Source organism: Triturus cristatus, chromosome 11 (assembly GCF_964204655.1).
Source record: "Triturus cristatus chromosome 11, aTriCri1.1, whole genome shotgun sequence".
In the NCBI taxonomy this organism is placed as follows: Eukaryota; Metazoa; Chordata; class Amphibia; order Caudata; family Salamandridae; genus Triturus; species Triturus cristatus.
The window spans coordinates 479,249,578-479,268,881 of record NC_140594.1 but is presented as its reverse complement, the minus strand read 5'-3'; the positions used below and the strand labels follow the sequence as shown (position 1 = coordinate 479,268,881).

The 19,304-nt window shown below is 38.5% G+C and overlaps 1 protein-coding gene across 5 annotated transcripts in view; it reads left to right on the top strand.

The window, feature by feature from the left end:
- CDCA2 (cell division cycle associated 2) overlaps nucleotides 1–19,304 on the top strand; it is a 458,496-nt gene that overhangs the window by 217,508 nt on the left and 221,684 nt on the right. For all 5 annotated transcript variants that reach the window (XM_085632793.1, XM_085632792.1, XM_085632791.1 and 2 more), the window contains exon 5: nucleotides 14,391–14,590. In XM_085632793.1, coding sequence (XP_085488919.1) covers nucleotides 14,391–14,590 — 200 coding nt within the window. The remainder of the gene's footprint in view (nucleotides 1–14,390; nucleotides 14,591–19,304) is intronic.

Below are 19,304 nucleotides of genomic sequence, written 5' to 3'. Positions count from 1 at the left end.
GTTTTTTTTTTTTAAAAGTTTTTTTTTTACTTTTTATTCTCTTAAAACAGTTTTTTTTTTCTAAAAAATCTGCAATATTTCAAGTTTTCTCTTTTTTTTTTTTACCAAACAGGTAAGATATATTAGTATAACTTTGAAAATATTTTTTTTTTTTATTTTTTTTTAGTGCGCTTACGGTAAGCGTACGGTAAGCGTACGGTTTACGCAATGTCCGTAATTTATCTACTCTGTTTGCGTATAGTTACGCAATTTGCGTAGCCGCGCGTACTGCGCGTGGGGCGCGTAGGCGTGTACGCTACACGCGCACGTTACGCGGAAGTGTTGGGGAGTGACTGTTATGCGCATGCGCGCGAGCGCGTGTCTTTTTTACGCGCATGCGTACTTTTGCCGTAAGCGCACCGTAAGCGCACCGTAAGCGCAACGTACGCGCACGGTGGGTCATGTGATCATGAAACACAACTTTTGATTGGTTGAAACTACTTTCAGTTCTAGAACTCTCCTACACCACACCCATTCCCCTCATTTCTGCTTGTGATCCCTTAGGAGAAGGAGCTGGGTTGTCTTTGTGATACGATGGCAGAACAGCAGAGCTCTTCTGAGAGTGAGGCTAGCAGCACTACCTTGAGGCAGAGAAGGAGGAAACAAAAGACCTCTTTCATATGGGAGTATTTTACTTTTCCAGAGGACAAGAAAAAGGTAAATGCACCCTTAGTGACTTGTAAGCTGTGTGGCCGTGTACTTTCAAGAGGGAATCCCAACAAGAAGTATTCCTTCGGGAATCACACCATGTTGAGACACCTTAAAGATGTACACAGAAGGACACATGCTCGACATACTGAAGGTAACCCTTCAGTAAGTCAACCAAACACATCCACAGCAGCTCAGCCTGGTCCATCATCTGCAGGGCCGAGTCCATCTTCGGCAGGTCAGGTGAGCCCTTCATCTGTGGTGGGAGCATCTCCTTTTTCTACTCCTCTGGAAACAAACCATCGGTTTGTGAGGGTTGAAATACGGTGCGCCACTTGTCATGATCTAATTTGTCATAGGGAGACCAGTGTTTCCCTAGTGAACAATAAAATAGATCAGCACATTTGTCGTACCGACTAATATTCCCATTCTTCCTTTCCTCTGTCCCTGCATGAACACAACGGCTCTTGTAAGAGCCAACCTTACCTTTCAACTATTTTTTATATATGTTTTTAAAACTTTTTTTGATTTTTTTTTTTTACCGTAAAAATCAATTATCACATTACAAGGTCCTTGAGAGACTACAATGAAAAACTGAAAATGTGATTGTGGAGAAGTGGAAAAAAGGGACCATGAAATTTTTGACTTACCATACCCACTCAAAAAAATATTTATTAATTTAAATTTAATTTTAATTGCTTTAAAAATGGTTCTAGTTTTTGAAAATTTTCTATCTCAATCTGAAAAAAAGAAAAAAGTATTAATATTTAATAAAACATTTTATAATACAGTACACATATTTACATTTTTTTCAAAAACAATTTTTGCCTTTTTTTTGCTGTTTTCAGAATATATTGCATTTCACTATAAATTGTGAAAGCAATTGCATTCATCATTTAACAGCGGGCAAAAAAAAAATTAACAATCTCAAAGATTGTTTTAAAAAAGCCCACAATCTCTTTTTGCATAAACATAACTTTATAGAAATGCATAATATTCTTAAAAAATATCATCTAATATCAATACTTATTTCTTTAAAATACCGTCTGACATTTTTGTTTCAAAAGTATAATCACAAAAATATATCTCAAATAACTCCACAATACATCTGGTTCCATTTCCTTTAGGCCAAATAGTAATTTTAAAATTCTTTTTTGATTAAATTTCCAATGGTAATCCAATAAAAATCTAAAGTTTAAATTGTACAGATCTCTCCGATTGTCTGTAACATTTTGGTTTCCGAAAGATTAATTAATAATTAAATAAGTCCACAATAGAATTGTTTACCTTTCCGCATGGCCAAATAGTAATTTTAAAAATCTTTTTTGAATAAATTTCCAATGGCAATCCAATAACATTCCAAAATTTAAATTGTGCAGATGTTACCGATTTTGTCTACATTTTTGGTTTTCCAAAGTTTCATTAAAAATTGAAAAAGTCCACATTACAATTGGTTACCTTTCCATTAGGCCAAATGATAATTTGTAAAATCATTTTTTTTGAAAATTCCAATGGTAATCCAATAAAATGGTAAAATTGTTTTGTACAGATGTTGCCAAATCTCTCTAAAATTTAGGTTTCAGGAAGATTAGATAGGAATTTGCTAAATCAAAAGGCAAACGTTGCTTAAAAATCAATTGGGAATCATTATACAGTGTCCAGCCTTTTTCACATTTAAGATAAACTGTGTAATGTCCAGAAGTTACAGTAGGTCCTTCATGGAAAATTATTGCAACTGTTACAAAAGTTTTTCCTGAAATTGATAATTGCTGTCCTGTAAACTTCTTTATTAAAGTATCTAATTTTGAACCATCAGCTTTACAGCGTTGCATCATTAAAATTACATATTGTCCGTATTCCTTTAAAATTAACGTTGAAAACATATCAGATTGACACTCACTGCATTCCATGCTATGATTAGCATCTTTAACTAATTTAGCAAAAGTGACTGTTTTACTTTCTAGCAATGTTAAATAAATAAACCTTTCAGAATCAACATTAGAGCCACATATATTGTAACAGTTTTCACAACTATGTTCCCATTTATAAGAGAGACCAAATAAATTTTCAATGGGAACCCCTTCTTCTTCCAGTACCTGAAGAAAAAACATCAAGAATTCCTGTGCGTCTTGCTGTACATTTTGAGAAAACTGTGTTCGTCCTGAACATACATCTAAAAGTTTTCTAATTTCAGTAGCACTTTCTATTTGAGTTTTATCATTACTCAGCTTTTGAAAAAGGAGACTCAACTCAGAACAGAATCTTTTTCCCTGATTTACTATTATCTGCTCTTGCACACTTTCCAGATAAAATGCAACATTTAGCACTACATTAGCGTAGCAGTTGACACCAGAGCTATTTTCAAAATGACATCCTACAACCTGTTCTTCATTTTCCTTTTTCTTTTTGCTTGCAATTACATCACTCCTCTTTTTTTTCCTCCTCTCTACATCTTCATTACAGATATTCTCATTTCTCCTTTTACGAGAAACTACACGTTTCTCCAACACAGGATACTGACCTAAATGAGGAGCATAGCTTCTTCTTAATCTATTATACTCCTTTACACAATTTGTATTAGCACTAACTTTTGAATCATCAAAGTCTATCATGAATAAACCAGATAATGTTTTCACTCGTGACAAAGCAACATATGCCATACCTTCTTTGAACACAGTAGAACCAATGTTCACAAATGCACAATCTACAGTCAATCCTTGAGACTTGTGAATAGTTACAGCATATGCTAGAGAAAACGGAAACTGCTTCCTACGTACATATAAGTCTTTCACAAGCATGAAACGAACTGAACAACGACAAATGTCTTTAACTTCTTCTATCTGATCAAATTTTATTTTTAAACATTCAATTCCATCTTTTTTCTGATAATTAATAAAACCCACAACTCTTCCCATAGCTCCATTAACTAAACCTTTTTCAACATCCAAATTTCTCCTTAAAAATACTCTACAGTTCATGCAAACATATAGATTTTTTTTCTAATCCAGCTGTTTTGGAAATGTTCTTCTCTAGTGAATCCAATTTATTTTTCAGTGTGCCTGTTAATGTGATAGTAATTCTTCCATCCTCAATTGTGTCCACTGCTTCCAATTTCCTGATATCTTCCTTTTCCAATTTCAAAAGCTCCTCATTGAATATTGAGCATTCACGTAGAGTTGGCATTAAGCAGATGACACTTTTCTTTTCTGCAATGTTCTTGTATATCTTCTCTGCAACTATTTCTTCCTTTGGAAATAAATTATGTAGCAACCGACTCTGTAATGCTTTTGTGCCTGCTTCAGTGAGTAGTCCAATCCTGATATCTTTCAGAATACTTCCATATTCTTCATCGTTTGCTTGCCTCATATTAGTAGTAAGTTCCTTGTACTCAAAGAAGGACCAAATATTTGCATTACCAATGCTTCCCAATGACTTCTTTGTGTCTTCATGTGTCACAGTATTAAACACTGGTTGTCCTTTAACTGGAGTAAGCTGTAGAAGATCTCCAAAAACTATGACATGTTTTCCACCAAATAACACGTCATAGTCTGTCCTTAGAATTTGCTGCATTCTTAAATGCACAAAGGCAAGCATTAAGTTTGATACCATGCTCACCTCATCAATAATGAGAACTTGCATCTTCTTCAATACTCTTGAAACTTCCAAGCATGCTTCTCCAGTTAGCTTGTTGTATTGTATTTTGTTCTCATGCTCCACTGGTAACATTAGCAAACGATGTAAGGTGATTCCTTTTATGTTATAGGCTGCTAACCCAGTTGGAGCAGTAACCACACAAGACAAAGTAGAATCCGTTTTTTGCTGTAGGTAGCTTCTGATGACTTTTATTAAGAAACTTTTTCCAGTTCCAGCTTGTCCACTTACATACATCCTGATTGGATGAAATGATGTGCATGAGCCCTCTTTTTTTTCATGTTGAAATCCGTGATCAATTTTGCTTCGGATCTCTTCATAAATTTGTTGCTGCTCTTCATTCAGTTGTCTTTCCAAATTTTGTAAGTCTATAAATTCTTCTTGAGCTTGATTCATAGCCGTTTCCACTTCATTCATTGCTATTGATGCTTCATTTTCAACGATTGGTTGTCCTAGGGGATCTTGACTGAGTGTTCCTGAACTTTGGCTGTCCTGAGAACTGTCTCTAGCTACTTCTGCTGCAATTGTAGTTTCCTGTTCAATTTCTTCATTTAACATTTGCAGATAAGTTGAGAATGTACTGCATTGTATGCTGTCTTTGCAAGCATTAAAAGAATCTTCATAGCTTTGAAATTCTCCCAGTAGTTCATCCTCTGTACGCCATGGTTTAAACAGCTGTAAAAGAGCCAAGTAGTAAAATTCCTTTTTGTCAGTAGTGTAGCAACTCCGCTTCCTGTGATTTATCAAACTTCCTTTTGTTTACTTCACCAAACATCCTTCCTCACCAATGACTTTATATTTTCCATTGTTGATGTCTTCTGCGGCTTTCCGTGAATAAATGTAGTTCTGCAGCACTTCATAGAGACACATGTTCTCCAGATGATGACTTCTCTTGGGATAATATGTGTCCAACATGTTTGATTTCAAAATATCTGTACTTTCTGGGTCATTCTCGGCCAAATATTCAATTTCTCCAACAGATTTCAGTACCCGATTTCTCATTGCTGCAAGGCCTAAACTTGCCCAAATTATTCTTCTTGATTTCGAGTAGAGACTTGCAGAAGATAACCTATCTGAACATTCGTAGGATCCAATTTCTCGATGCGATAACATCTTTAAACTGAAACTGTACAGCTTCTTACTGACAGTCTTCTCGTGAGAAATCTCTTCCCACATTTCTTTCAATTCTGTTTTTTCTGATTTCGTAATGTAAGACGTTACATATCGAGCAACAGCAATGGAAATGTCAGCTACATACTGTATATCCATGTTAGCATTCCACATGGATAAAATGACTGGGTTGTAGTCATTTATATTTTTTGATTCTTCTTTTCTTTTAAGGTTGTAGGTATTCTTAGGTGATTTTCTTGTGATAGTATGTCTCACAGATGACATAAAACTGTTTACTCTTCCATTTGAAAGAACAGGTCTAGGAAATCCAAATCGACATTTAGTGTAGTATTTATCTTTGCTCTTGTATTTCCGTCGACAGTATTTTCCACACCGACTTTGGAAACGTAAAACTTGCTCCTTTAACTTTTTCTCTTCTGTGCTTTTTGGTATAGCACATGTTGCATATTCTTCAATGAAAGATAACACTGCTTCATCAGTATCTGTTCCAACTTTGGGGCATCCTTGATCCACAACAGCATATGAATATGAGGAGCACCTCTTGCCTGGTACTCTTTTCTCCAAAAGAAATCCACTACTTCTCCTAGAGGTGGATTTTTTTTATTGCAGATGAAGGACATCATAGCCTCAAATCTATGATTGAAATATCTGCAAACATTAACCGGATCCAATGAGCACAGTTCTCCTGCTGTCTTATATTCGATGTTTTTAATGTTTGAATTTGCCTCTCGTAGAAAATCCAGTAAATCATCCCAAGCGTACTCAGCACAGCTTAGGGTAAGGAACCATGTTGGTGTTCCTAAATTCCGTAACATGCATTTTAATTCACCATGGCGTCGGTACCAATATTCATTTGTCCCACGCTGACAAGCCATCAGATTGATCAGTTGTGTTTCCAAATGATCATCTCGGTGCTGCACTTTCTCCAAAAAATCCTTAGCAGACACATTTTGTAAATGTACTCCACTTTTTAAAATGTGATTTACTGCATAAGACAGTGCAGACAAGTCGCTTTCAAATAAAAGATGGAACAAATAAGGAATACTTTGTCGAAATCTGGGATCTTCAGCATATAGTCTTGTAGTCCGATACTCAGAAGCTGGAATCTGTTCTGGACGTTCATCGTATCGTCCTCCTTTTCCTTTAGGAAACAGCTGGGGAAAACATCGAGCTTCCAAGCTCTCCTCCCATACACTCACGGGAGTTCGTTTTGCTTTCTTCATCTGAAACAGATCAATATTGTCTCCCATAACTTCTTTTGAATGAAGAGGATGTATGCTAAAATGTTCATAAATTTCTTCTTCCTTTGACTTGTCCACTTTTTCAATTTGTCCAGTTGGTGTTTCTGTGTCTTCTTGTAAATCTTCTTCTTCTTCTTCTTCTATATAAATTGATTCATACCATTTGTTATTCCTTTTCAAATACAAATTTGTTCTTTGTACTTTCCGTACATCTACCAGCTCCTGCCAAATCTTCTTATTCTTTGTAGGTACACCATTAACCAGAATAACTAATGGTTCAGTTTCCAAAGTATCTGCATCAATAGTTTCCATATTTTTTTTCAAATCCAAGGGCAAATACACCACTCTACCTTTTAAACCGCTCAGTAAATCTGAAGGAGGTAATTTACCAGTTTTGGGCTCCATACGTACTATGGTCTGGAACGGATGAACACATTGAATAAGTATAGACTCATAAGTATTTAATTCAGAAAGTTCGGCAGGAATAACATCCAATTCTAAATTATTATGTACAGCTCTGGTCGGCATTCTATTTTCTTCTAATTTGTTGTAACAGTATTTACAAATACGCTGAACTTCACCCAATTCAAAACAATTTTCAAGAAATATATATGTGGCAAAATCCTTCCACTTATAATTATCTTCATTTTCACTGTTTCTATAGAGATCAACATACCTGGTTTGTTTTCTATAATGAGTTCTGCGGCAACAAATACAAGTAATATTTGGTCTTTCATTAGAGATTTTTTCAAATTTTGTTATGTGATCATTAAATGTCTTACTTACAAATGGTTCTACATTCTCTTCCACTTCTTCCTCATTTACTGTGTCCTTTTCTGCACTGTTTTGTTCAGGACCAAAGTAACAAAACTGAATTTCATCAACAACCTTCTCTACATCTGATACTGACCCACGGAACAGAGCCCTATTCAATTCATCTAACTTTAGTGCTGGACTTTTAGCAAAATACAACCGTCTCACAAACTTTCTCATTTCAGTATGATGAACAGCCAGCATCCTAAAATGATGGAAAACACTATTACACACTTTTCTAGATAGACAAGCCAGAGAATGACCCTGCAAACCAGTATTCTCTCTCACTCTGCATGGATCTAGACTTTGAAGCACCTTAATCTTCTGTTTTGCACTTTTTTTACTATATTCTCTTAGAAACTCACGAAATTTATCAATAGATTCCTGACGCACAGTGCAAATACTACTACAATTCCAAGTGTACACTGGGGCTTTAGGACGTCTCCCCATAGCCTCATCCGCCATCACTTGTACCTCATCTCTTGGAACCATTATCTCCTTCTCCATTATGCAACCATTTTTCACTTCGTAAGCACGACCTCTGGTGTCAACTGCATGCAGCAAACTATTACTTTGAAAATAGCTCTCTTCATTAAAAAAAGGTTCACTACTTGAACTATGCATCCATTTTCCTAAAAACACTTTACAAAAGTTTGTTCTGTTCACTACTCTTTTCCTTTTGCTTTGTGATTTCAGTACATTAACTATTTTATCTAATGTACGCATCCTATTCAAAATTAAAATGAATAGTTTTCTTTTTAATTCTAATGCCTTTGCTGCAATGGCTTCAATTTCTTTTTTTCTCTTGTAAAATGTTGCCTTTTGCTTATATTTCTTCACATCCTTTATCAAATTGGACATAACTCTTCTCTGAAACATTTTTCTACGTATCTCTTTAAACGCTGGTTTTCTGTTTAAGTTAATCTTTATAGTTACAGAAGGTATATTTGCATTAACTAAATTCTCAATTTTTTCCTGTCCTTTTCTATTGAAAACATTCTTTCCAGTACAGACATTTTGTACATTTTTCCTTTTTTTGAATATGTTCTTTAAAAAATCTTTTGTCTGCTTACCAGAAGATTTTTTCTTTTTCCCAACATGAGCATCTCCAACTAACTTAGGTCCTCCAGTTGTCTTCAAATATAGGTTTTTTTTGTGGTCTTTCTTTAGTCTGGATTTTGTAGGCATCTTAAATTTTGTTCACTGCTCTTAAGCAATACCTGAAAAAAACTAAAAAAAAATTCCTTTATTTTATTTAAATATATTACTACATTTTTTATGTTCTTTAGAAATCTTAAAATACTATAAACCCCTTTCCTATAAATGAAAATCACAATAACACCTTCACAAATTAAATATCTAAAAATAATTCCTGTGTGCACACAAAGTCATGCTTTGAAATTGGACAGAAAACGAAATTTCTTTGCCCATTGCAAAGCATACTTTCTACTCTTTTTTTTTGGCAAGTGATAAGTACTTTTACAGACTGACACATTTTGAATCCACTTTTCAGATTCTTAAAAAAGCACATGTCCAAACTGCTTTTTCAGACCAGCACCATGTGTAACCTGGGTGACTGACTACACTCCAGCAAGGGCAACCAGCCTTAGTGATGCTGAATGTATTTGCATTACTGACTGAAACCTCAAACCCCACTCGGTTGTGAATACTGTGCATGATTCCAGAGGATAAGCAGCTGGGTGTGTGCTAAGAGTCTGCTTCTACACAAAAAAATGGCTCCCCCTTTCCATCTAATGCAACTGTGAAATCACCAGAGCAATACGCAATAAATCTCTGCCTGTAATTCCTCTTTGCACACAGAGTCATGTTTTCACATTAGTCACAAAACGAAATTTCTTTGCCAATTTGAAAGCACACTTACTTTTCTTTTTTTTGGCAAGTGATAAACACTTTTACAGACTGACACATTATGAATCCACTTTTCAGATTCTGAAAACAGCACATGTCCAAACTGCTTTTTCAAACCAGCACCATTTGTAATCTGGGTGACTGCCTACACTCCAGCAAGGGCAACCAGCCTTACTGATGCTGTATGTATTTGCATTACTGAGTGCAACCTCAAACCCTTAAAGTATTCCTTATTTTTACCAGTACACCTTAATTTATCGTGAAAACATAGTCCATATTATTTTACATGTTCCTCACATTTAAATTTCTCCCAAAACAGAAAATGATAAACACAACTTCAACAAAAGGAATTCCATTTCTATTATTCATTTCTTAATTTACCATATACATCCCCTCTCAAACTCTAAACTCACCTTTAAAATTAGTTGTGAAAGAAATGTGGCACTCAAACAGCAGATTATCAGAGCCAGGATCTCTGTTCTTTACACCTCTCTCCTCTCAGCAGAACCAGATAATGGCAAACTTTCCCTCTCTTTTTCCACACATATACATGTTAATTTCAAATCTCAATGCTTCCCCCTTTTTTTCAAATGTAATCACACATTTCTATTGGTTGAAAACCAACCCTTTTCCAAAAGTACCCTTCCCCCAACTTGACTTCTGCCTAGTACCCTTCCCCCAACTTGACTTCTGCCTGCTACCATAGCAACAGCTCATGGAACACTGCTGTGTGGAGTTAGGTCAGAAGTTCACCAAACAATGTTTCAATTCCACAGAGCAAGAGTGCTTGACTTTTCAAACCTAACAGCAAATCCACATTTTTCTGTACCAATACAAAACATGCTTCTATTAATTTTTACATACAGCCTAGTTTTTATTCTAGAATGGTATGAAACAGCCAATCAGTTCTTTTTTTTATAAAACAAAATATGTATGCCTCCATTTCCAAACTGTCATTCATTTCTTTTTACCATTCTACTGAATTTCAGCTCCTGAGTGCATCCAGTTCTCCTTTGAAGATGTTCACAGTGTGGATTGTAGGGCACAGCTATGTCTTCTGGAGTGAAAAGTATGCAGAGAAAACAGATATGGTGAGAGACCTTGCTTTGCCAAATGTAGACATTAAATGGATTGGTCAGAGAGGGTTAAAGTGGCACCAATTGATGCCATTGGTGAAATCCTTCCTGCAAATCCAACACCCTGACCTCATAATAGTGCACTGTGGTGGCAATGACCTAGGCACTTTGACTAGGGTAGGTCTGGAAATGCTTATGAAGGACACCTTTGCACAACTGTTTTCACTTTTCCCTAAAACTGCCTTTGTCTTTTCTAACATATGCCAAAGGCAAAAATGGAACTGGTCCAATCATTTTGTCCGCAGATTGACAAAGCAAGAAAGCACGTCAACAAATCTGTTTCTGCTTTCCTCGGAGACTATGGTATGGGTTCCATTTACCACAACAACTTGCGTTACAACATGCAAGACATTTATAGAGGAGATGGTGTGCACTTCAATGATGAAGGGAACAGAGTCTTCCTCTTGAACCTTAGACTCTGGATCGGTACTTACTTGTAGGTACCACTAAAAAATCAAATCACTTCATAAACACAACGGCTCTTTTTAGAGCCCCCTAATATCTAAACTCTTAAATCTGAATTTCATTTCTTTTTTTTTCTTTTTTTTTCTACCGTACGCGTACCCCGCGATTTTTTTTAAAATCAATAAATGTTTTCTTTGTACTTTTATGTCCTTCTTTGACCCCTTTACAAATGTTAGGGGGTCTGTAACTCTCTCCCTTGCCCCCTTTTCAAGATATCACCCTTTTTTTTCTGAGTGAAACACACGAAATGGCGGCCGCTGCTTCCTGGTTTCGACCGATTCGAATGTTTACTAAGTTCTAACAGCCAATCAGAATCGCGCTCGCGCACGCCACCGTAAGCGTACGGTAAGCGCACTGTAATGGCACTGTAAGCTGGCTCAGATATATATATTGATTTAAAGGCTATTTTCTCTGAATCTACTGAACAGATTTACACCAAACCTACAAAAGGCACTTCCTTGACCTGAGGACTACCTCTCTGCCAAATTTCAAGTAATTCTGTTCAGCCGTTCGGGCTGTAGCTGTGTCTAAAGGTCCTATGGAAAAATGCATGGGAAAAACGCGTTTTGGGACCCCCCTTTTATCTCAGCCCCCGCTTGACGAATCCCCCCCGAGACTTTCAGGGTAGGAGCGGAGCGTAGCGCCCCACCTATTTTGAAAAATTCGCGAGGATTCGTCGACCGGCGCCAAAGTTATTCCAAATAGAATGTTGCGGATTTCCTATGGAAACGTGGTCCTAACTATAACTACCTACTGGCGACCGCCAGTAGGTAATATATATATATATATATATATATATATATATATATATATATATATATATATATATATTCACTGAAAAAACCATAGGTTTCACACATGTTATAGTTAGCGGAAATTTTACTGATAAAAAACCAGTGAAATTGCGCCGTTATAGTTAGTGCTGGCAACTATAACTCACGCGACCGCAATCCTCTGCTGATGCTAATACTGTATTTAGACACTTATTTGCCCATGTCTTCTTCCATACATTTTTAGCTATACATATATTACAAATATTTTTTTTTCATAAAGACACATATGTCATCAGCAGAAGATTGCGGTCGCGTGAGTTATAGTTGCCAGCACTAACTATAACGGGGCAATTTCACTGGTTTTTTATCAGTAAAATTTCCGCTAACTATAACATGTGTGAAACCTATGGTTTTTTCAGTGAATTTGCAAGGTTTTTTAAATGCTAATTCCTAACTATAACGTGTGTGAAACCTATGGTTTTTTCAGTGAATTTGTACGGTTTTTTAAATGCTAAGTTACTTTACGCCATTCGAGGCGTGCGCGCCCACTTAACGCAGTTCGTTCCGTGCACGGTTTTTATCAACTTTAATAAGCCCTGTACATTTGGTGGCCTTCGGCCACCAAAAGCACAGGGGGTGGGGTCAATGTGGATAGTGTTTTTTTTATTTCGATTTTATAATTTCATGTTGCCAAAATTTAGTTTTTTTTAACCTATTAATAAGCCCTCTACATTTGGTGGCCTACGGCCACCAAAAGCAGAGGGGGTGGGGTAAGTGTGAATAGTGTTTTTTTTTTTTTTTTTTTTTTTTTTTTTTTACCGTACCCTTACGGTAACCGTACTCTGCGAAATTGCCGAAAAAAAAATAAAACCGTTTTTGCTCTTGGGGGATGTTTGGGGACTCCCTCAACATGACTATGTGGGAGGGAGTTGTCAAAACAGCCCCGTAACATGTTTTTGGCCATCTTGTTTGATAAACAACACTCAGTGCGAGAGACAAAATGGCGGCCGCCGCTTCCTGGTTTCGGCCGATTCGAATGTTTACTAAGATCTAAGAGCCAATCAGAATCGTGCTCGCGCACGCCACCGTACGCTTACGGTAAGCGTACGGTAAGCGTACCGTAAGCGGGCTCAGATATATATATTGATTTAAAGGCTATTTTCTCAGAATCTACTGAACAGATTTACACCAAACCTACAAAAGGCACTTCCTTGACCTAGGGACTACCTCTCTGCCAAATTTCTAGTAATTCTGTTCAGCCGTTCGGGCTGTAGCTCGTTCTAAAGGTCCTATGGAAAAATGCATGGGAAAAACGCGTTTTGGGACCCCCCTTTTATCTCAGCCCCCGCTTGACGAATCCCCCCGAGACTTTCAGGGTAGGAGCGGAGCGTAGCGCCCCACCTATTTTGAGAAATTCGCGAGGATTCATCGACCGGCACCAAAGTTATTCAAAATAGAATGTTGAGGTTTTCCTATGGAAAAGGGGTCCTAACTATAACTACCTACTGGCGACCGCCAGTAGGTAAAATAAATATATATATATATATATATATATATATATATATATATATATATATATATATATATATATATATATATATATATATATATATATATATATATATATATATATATATATATATATATATATATATATATATATATATATATATATATATATGCGATAGTATCCCTGCACCTCCACAGCAATGGCGAACAGAGACGCGGACCCAGCGAAATTAGGTTAGATGGAGTTTATTGTTCTTTAACCTCGAACCTGACGCGTTTCGGGCTACGAAAGCCCTTGCTCACAAATATATATATATATATATATATATATATATATATATATATATATATAATACACCCCCCCCCCCTACATACAAGGCATGCAGTAAAAGACATACATAATCCTGTATCAGCATACATACCTATTATACTTCTATCCGGATTCAAGCATGTGAATCAATGAAAAATACCCCAATACTGGAGAAGAAAATAAGTTACTTACCTGTAAACTGTGGTTCTCCAGTATTGGTATCTTTCATAGATTCACATGCAAACCCATCCTTCTTCCCATAGAGGCTCCCCTGGTTGTTTTTATACTCTTAAATTGCACTTGTGCTCGAAAATCAGAGAGCCTGCAGCCTCTGTGGAGAGAGTTCTAGAGGGTGCTGTCACCTGATTGGCTGGAGTTTGGACCATTCCTAATGACTAGGATGAGACATTAATGTGACCTTTTTTTTCTTTATAAACTTTCATGTTAAAGTCATTACTTAGTGCTTTTAATGTACTGTGGTACTCCCACAGTTTACAGGTAAGTAACTTATTTTCTTATTTCGTAATTAAATGTGTATTATGAAATGAGCAGGACATCAGCGGATAGAGGTAAAATAAACAATTTTTTAAATATATTTACATGTAGTGGTAGTCTCAGGAAACCTTCTGAAATGTAGCTTTCAGTTTAAGAGAAACTCAAATTATGTTGGCAATCTAAATTTAGAATTTAAATATGCTTCATTTCTGAGGGTGTGAGTCCATTTGCTCTCCTTACAAAGATAATTATGTATTTAATTTGTTTTTCTGTATTTCACTCCAATTTGTTATTCCTATTTAAAATGTAGCTAGCATCAAAAGCCCATTTCTGAAACGGCTCACCATGCCTGACCTGCATAAAGATCTACCATCAAAGCAAAAGAATGCATCTCTAACAGACCAGTCAAACACATGTGCTGTCAGCAAGTCTGTGGTGAATGACCAACATTTGAAGTCTATCCCTCGCCAAGTCTCAGAGGGAATGTCCTGCAGCAGAACTACTGGCAAAGTAAGTTTTGTTAAAATGTGCTTCACACTTCAACTTGCCCCCTTTGTCTTTTAGTGTAAAATAGCTTCTAAGCATTGGATTGCAACTGAAGTGTTTCCCATGCATGCTGGCATTGCAGACTGATGTTTTGTTTTGTTTTCTGAAATCCGTATGCATGCAGCACTAGTTTTGCATCATGGCACTCTGTCTGGAGCGATTAAGGATATGCTGACCATTATGATAATTTGGTGGGAAGAGGCGGGTGAGGTGCATGAAGTCTTGACACATGGTATATTACTGTCCCAGTGAACTTGGTGCTGCTCATATGTGCTAATGTTAAAAAGATTTGTGAGATGCAGCTTTATTTTTATCTTAAAATATACCTCGATTTACAAAAAGACGCTTCTTTTATAAACTCCAATTTAATCGCTAATTTACCACTGACTGGAGGCTTTATAGAAAATTCTTAATATTGCCATAACTGTCTACCTAAACAGATCCTTCACATTGTTTAACTTGGTCCTTCCAAATCAAGGCAACCCTCCACCCACACTTTCCTTCAATTTTGACTACGACATCTGCAGATAATTTGTTGCTGTACCCTCAAAGTTTCTGATGTTGCTCGCCAAGGGGGCCTTTTTAGGACTGTGCCCTAGGAGGAGGGAGGTTTGGGGTGCTACTCTCTGTACATCCTGCGTCCAAAGAAAGGCATGGGTATGACACTGATCTCATACCTCAAGATGATGAACTTGTTCCTCAAAAGGGAAATGAAGATTACGCTTGTGCAGATTCTTCTGGCATTGTGTTCTGAGGGCTGGGTGATGTCCTTGGACCTGTATGACTCCTACTTTCATATACTAATCCTGCTGCCACAAAGGAAGCATTTCATCACGTTCTGTCAGCCCTTCAAGTTTTTCCTAAGGATGTTAGCAGTTGCGGTTCATATTTGTAGATCTAGGATGCATGTATCCCCCTACCTTGATGACTAGCTGTTGACACGATGCTCCACTCGAATATTCACAATCTACCCCTCCATGCATGGAGAGTGAATGGAGCAAATTAGTGACATTTAGCTTCTGTTGTAGGTAGTGAATGTCTTTCTGCTACACAACACACTCCCACTAAGTCCACTTAAACAGGTTGTTGGGACAACTTTGTTGCCTTGTGTGGGGAGAAGCAAGTTAACCCTCTGTATGCAAACCTCTGATGATGGGCTGTTCTTTTTGTCTTTAGCTGGCAAGTCTTTGTTGTAAGCACAGTTAATGCTACTTATAAGCTCTTTTGGCCTTCCTTCATTTGCCTGATAAGTTCTCATTCAAATTTCTCATTTTGAGGCATTATTGAAGGTGCTCTCACATATGTTTCCCCTGGTTCCCTTCACCATGCTAAGGTAGTACCTTATTTTGGTTCGGACTTTACTCAGAGTTGCTTCTTTTGAGTCTCTTTACAGTTGGCTTTGAGGACTGAGGGCCAAGCTTGGTCAGTCCTGCCTCTGTTTTGTATTTTCTTTTTGGCCCTGGTCATCCTTACTCTTAAGGGTGGTATCTCCCTTTTCATGTGTACCCACATTCTTCTCTCTGCCACATCCCTCGGAGTTGAGGCTACACTGGTTGGATCCTCAGCTGGATTTTCGTTTCGACATTGATTGGAGAGACTGCCTCCATCAACACTGACACAACACCACAATACAGTGTAGAAATAGTGCAACAATACTACTAGGCCATACATGATAACTTTAACACACCTACTTTAACACAATACCACAATAACGCAACACATGGAAAAAAAGTACAAAACATTATTGCCACAACCCAAACACAACACATTTCAATGCAAAACCTCATTACTAAGCATACTGTAACACTACCACAACATAACTCAAAACACTAACACAACAAATAAAGTCCTCAACTTAAGAAAATATTATAGCAGCAACACAACACGATGACCACACAGTGCCAACAAGCAACATAATACAAAACTAAGATAAATTGCCAGCAATATACTGTGACACCGCAGCAAAAGAAGCTGACACAACATAATAAATGAAAAGACACACAATTGATGGACGGAATGCAGAACAAATCAAAACATTCACCCCTAGTCAAGAGATCTGGGTTAAATCCATCATTCTTTTGCTCACCATGCCACCCAAGTTTAGACATGGCCATATGCAAATCAGTCTTGACCCTGTGCCTCATGGGAACAGCCCAGCTCGAACTGCCAAGCCAGGTCCTCCCTGGACCGGAAACAAGCATCCTAGGACCGGTTTCTGGGTTTCACCTCTCTTCAGCCAGGATAGCTTGATTCCAGTGGCACATTGAGCCCAGGACCCACGTATGGGCATACCTGGCGCAAAAGAAACGGACACAACATAGAAAATCAGCACAACAAATCAAAACACAACACAGCAGCAATAGCAAACTTTATGTACCACCCTGCCATTTCCACCACGAGTTGGCTTACATGAAGTGCACATTTAATGTTTTATAATCCATTTACCGCATTGTTTGTGTTTTAACATTGGAAATTTACATTGTATGCTGTCTTACGATAGACTGCACTTGGTGTACTCAGTATACGTTTAGTAACCTTTGGGCGATGCAAATGTTATTTGCACTTGTAGTGCGCACAGACACATGAAGATTCGTTTGTCGAATCTCAAGTTTTCATTTAGGTATTTGGTCTACACCTTGAGGCTAATTAAGCACTGTAATATTCCCCTCAAATCTATAGAATTACACTATGTACCTCAATTGCAGTTTGTGCCCTATATATTTTCTATCTTTTACATGTTTGACCACTTCAATCCATCAATCAAGACTTTATTTCGGTATTATTTCACACCATAAAAGTACACATATACAACACATTAAATATTAACATTAATCATACTTAAAAAACGTACATAGTACAAGAGGCAAATAAGACAGAAAGAAATATAAAGTGCAAATAATGTCAGGTTTGGTAGGTACTAAAAAGATCTTCCGGTGGATAAACTGATCATAATTTGAGCAATGCAACTTCACTGATCCAGACAATTTCTCATTTTGACAGTTAATTTTAAAAATTCTATTACATGTAAGACTCTATCACTATACAGGAGCTGTAAATACACAAGGGCTGGTCTAATTTGATTAAAATTAAGTTTTTTTAAAAGGGCAACAAGATAACGTCTACGCGGGTACTCATAAAATTTACATAAAAATTTAAAATGCAGCACTTATTTTACAAGAAGCGGTGGTTTCAAAACATGCCCACTCACAGATAAGTATTTTCATAGTTTCTGCATAATTTCTCCCAAATACAGATTTTCTTTAGTGGGAAGAAAGCAAAAAACAACTGGTGAGTGGAATGCTTGAACTAATCTCAATCACTGCGCAGTATCCCAGTACATTATTCTTTGGACCACTCAATCAATCAATCAAAACATTTATATAGCGCAATACTCACCCGGAGGGTCTCAAGGCGCTGGGGATGGGGGGTCCGCTACTGTTCGAACAGCCAGGTCTTGAGCTGCTTCCTGAAGGCGAGGTGGTCCTGGGTCAGGCGGAGGTGGGTCGGGAGGGAATTCCAAGTCTTGGCGGCCAGGTAGGAGAAGGATCTTCCTCCTGTTGTGGCTCTTCGGATGCGGGGGACGATGGCGAGGGCGTGGCTGGTCGACCGGAGCTGGCGGATGGGAGTGTAGAAGTTGAGGCGGCTGTTGAGGTATCTTGGGCCTTGGTTGTGTCGGGCTTTGTGAGCGTGGGTGAGGAGACGGAAGGTGATTCTCTTGTTGACCCGCAGCCAGTGCAGGTCTCAAGTGTCCGGAGATATGGCTGTGTCGGGGGATGTCGAGGATGAGTCTTGCTGAGGCGTTCTGGATCCGCTGGAGTCTCTTCTGGAGCTTGGCGGTGGTTCCGGCGTAGAGGGCGTTGCCGTAGTCAAGTCGGCGGAGACGGTGTTGACTTGTCTGGTCATGGAGAGGGAGGAGTCCAGGATGAAGCCCAGGTTGCGTGCGTGGTCTGTTGGTTTGGGTGCGCTGCCCAGGGCGGGGGGCCATCAGGAGTCGTCCCAGGCAGAGGGTGAGGAGCCCAGGATGAGAACTTCCGTCTTGTCTGAGTTCAGTTTCAAGCGGCTGGTCGTCATCCACTCGGCTACGTCTGTCATCCCTCCGTGTAGGTTGGCTCTGGCGGTGGCGGGGTCCTTGGTGAGGGAGAGGATCAGATGAGTGTCGTCGGCATAGGAGATGATGTTGCGGTTGTGTTGGCGTGCGATGGCCGCGAGGGGGCTCATGTAGACATTGAAGAGGGTGGGGCTGAGCGAGGAGCCCTGAGGAACGACGCAGATGACTTCGGTGGCTTCTGATCTGAACGGGGGTAGGCGGACTCTGTGTCCTCCCGACGAGGAAGGAGATGATCCAATCCAGTGCCTTCTCCTGGATTCCGAAGTTGCTGAGGCGCTGCACTAGGGTGCAGTGGCAGACCATGTCGAATGCCGCGGAGAGGTCCAGGAGGATGAGGGCCGCTGTTTCTCCGTTGTCGAGCAGGGCTCGGATGTCATCGGTGGCTGGGATGAGGGCGGTCTTGGTGCTGTTGTTGGCCCGGAAGCCAGACTGCGAGAGGTCGAGGGATCCGTTCGTCTCGAGTGTAGGAGAGTAGGGTCTGCTTTCTATGTTCACCCCCACTTTTTGCTTTTGCTTTACTGGTTTTCGACTTAGATGTGGCTGTGGGCCTGCTAATCAGACCCACAGCCC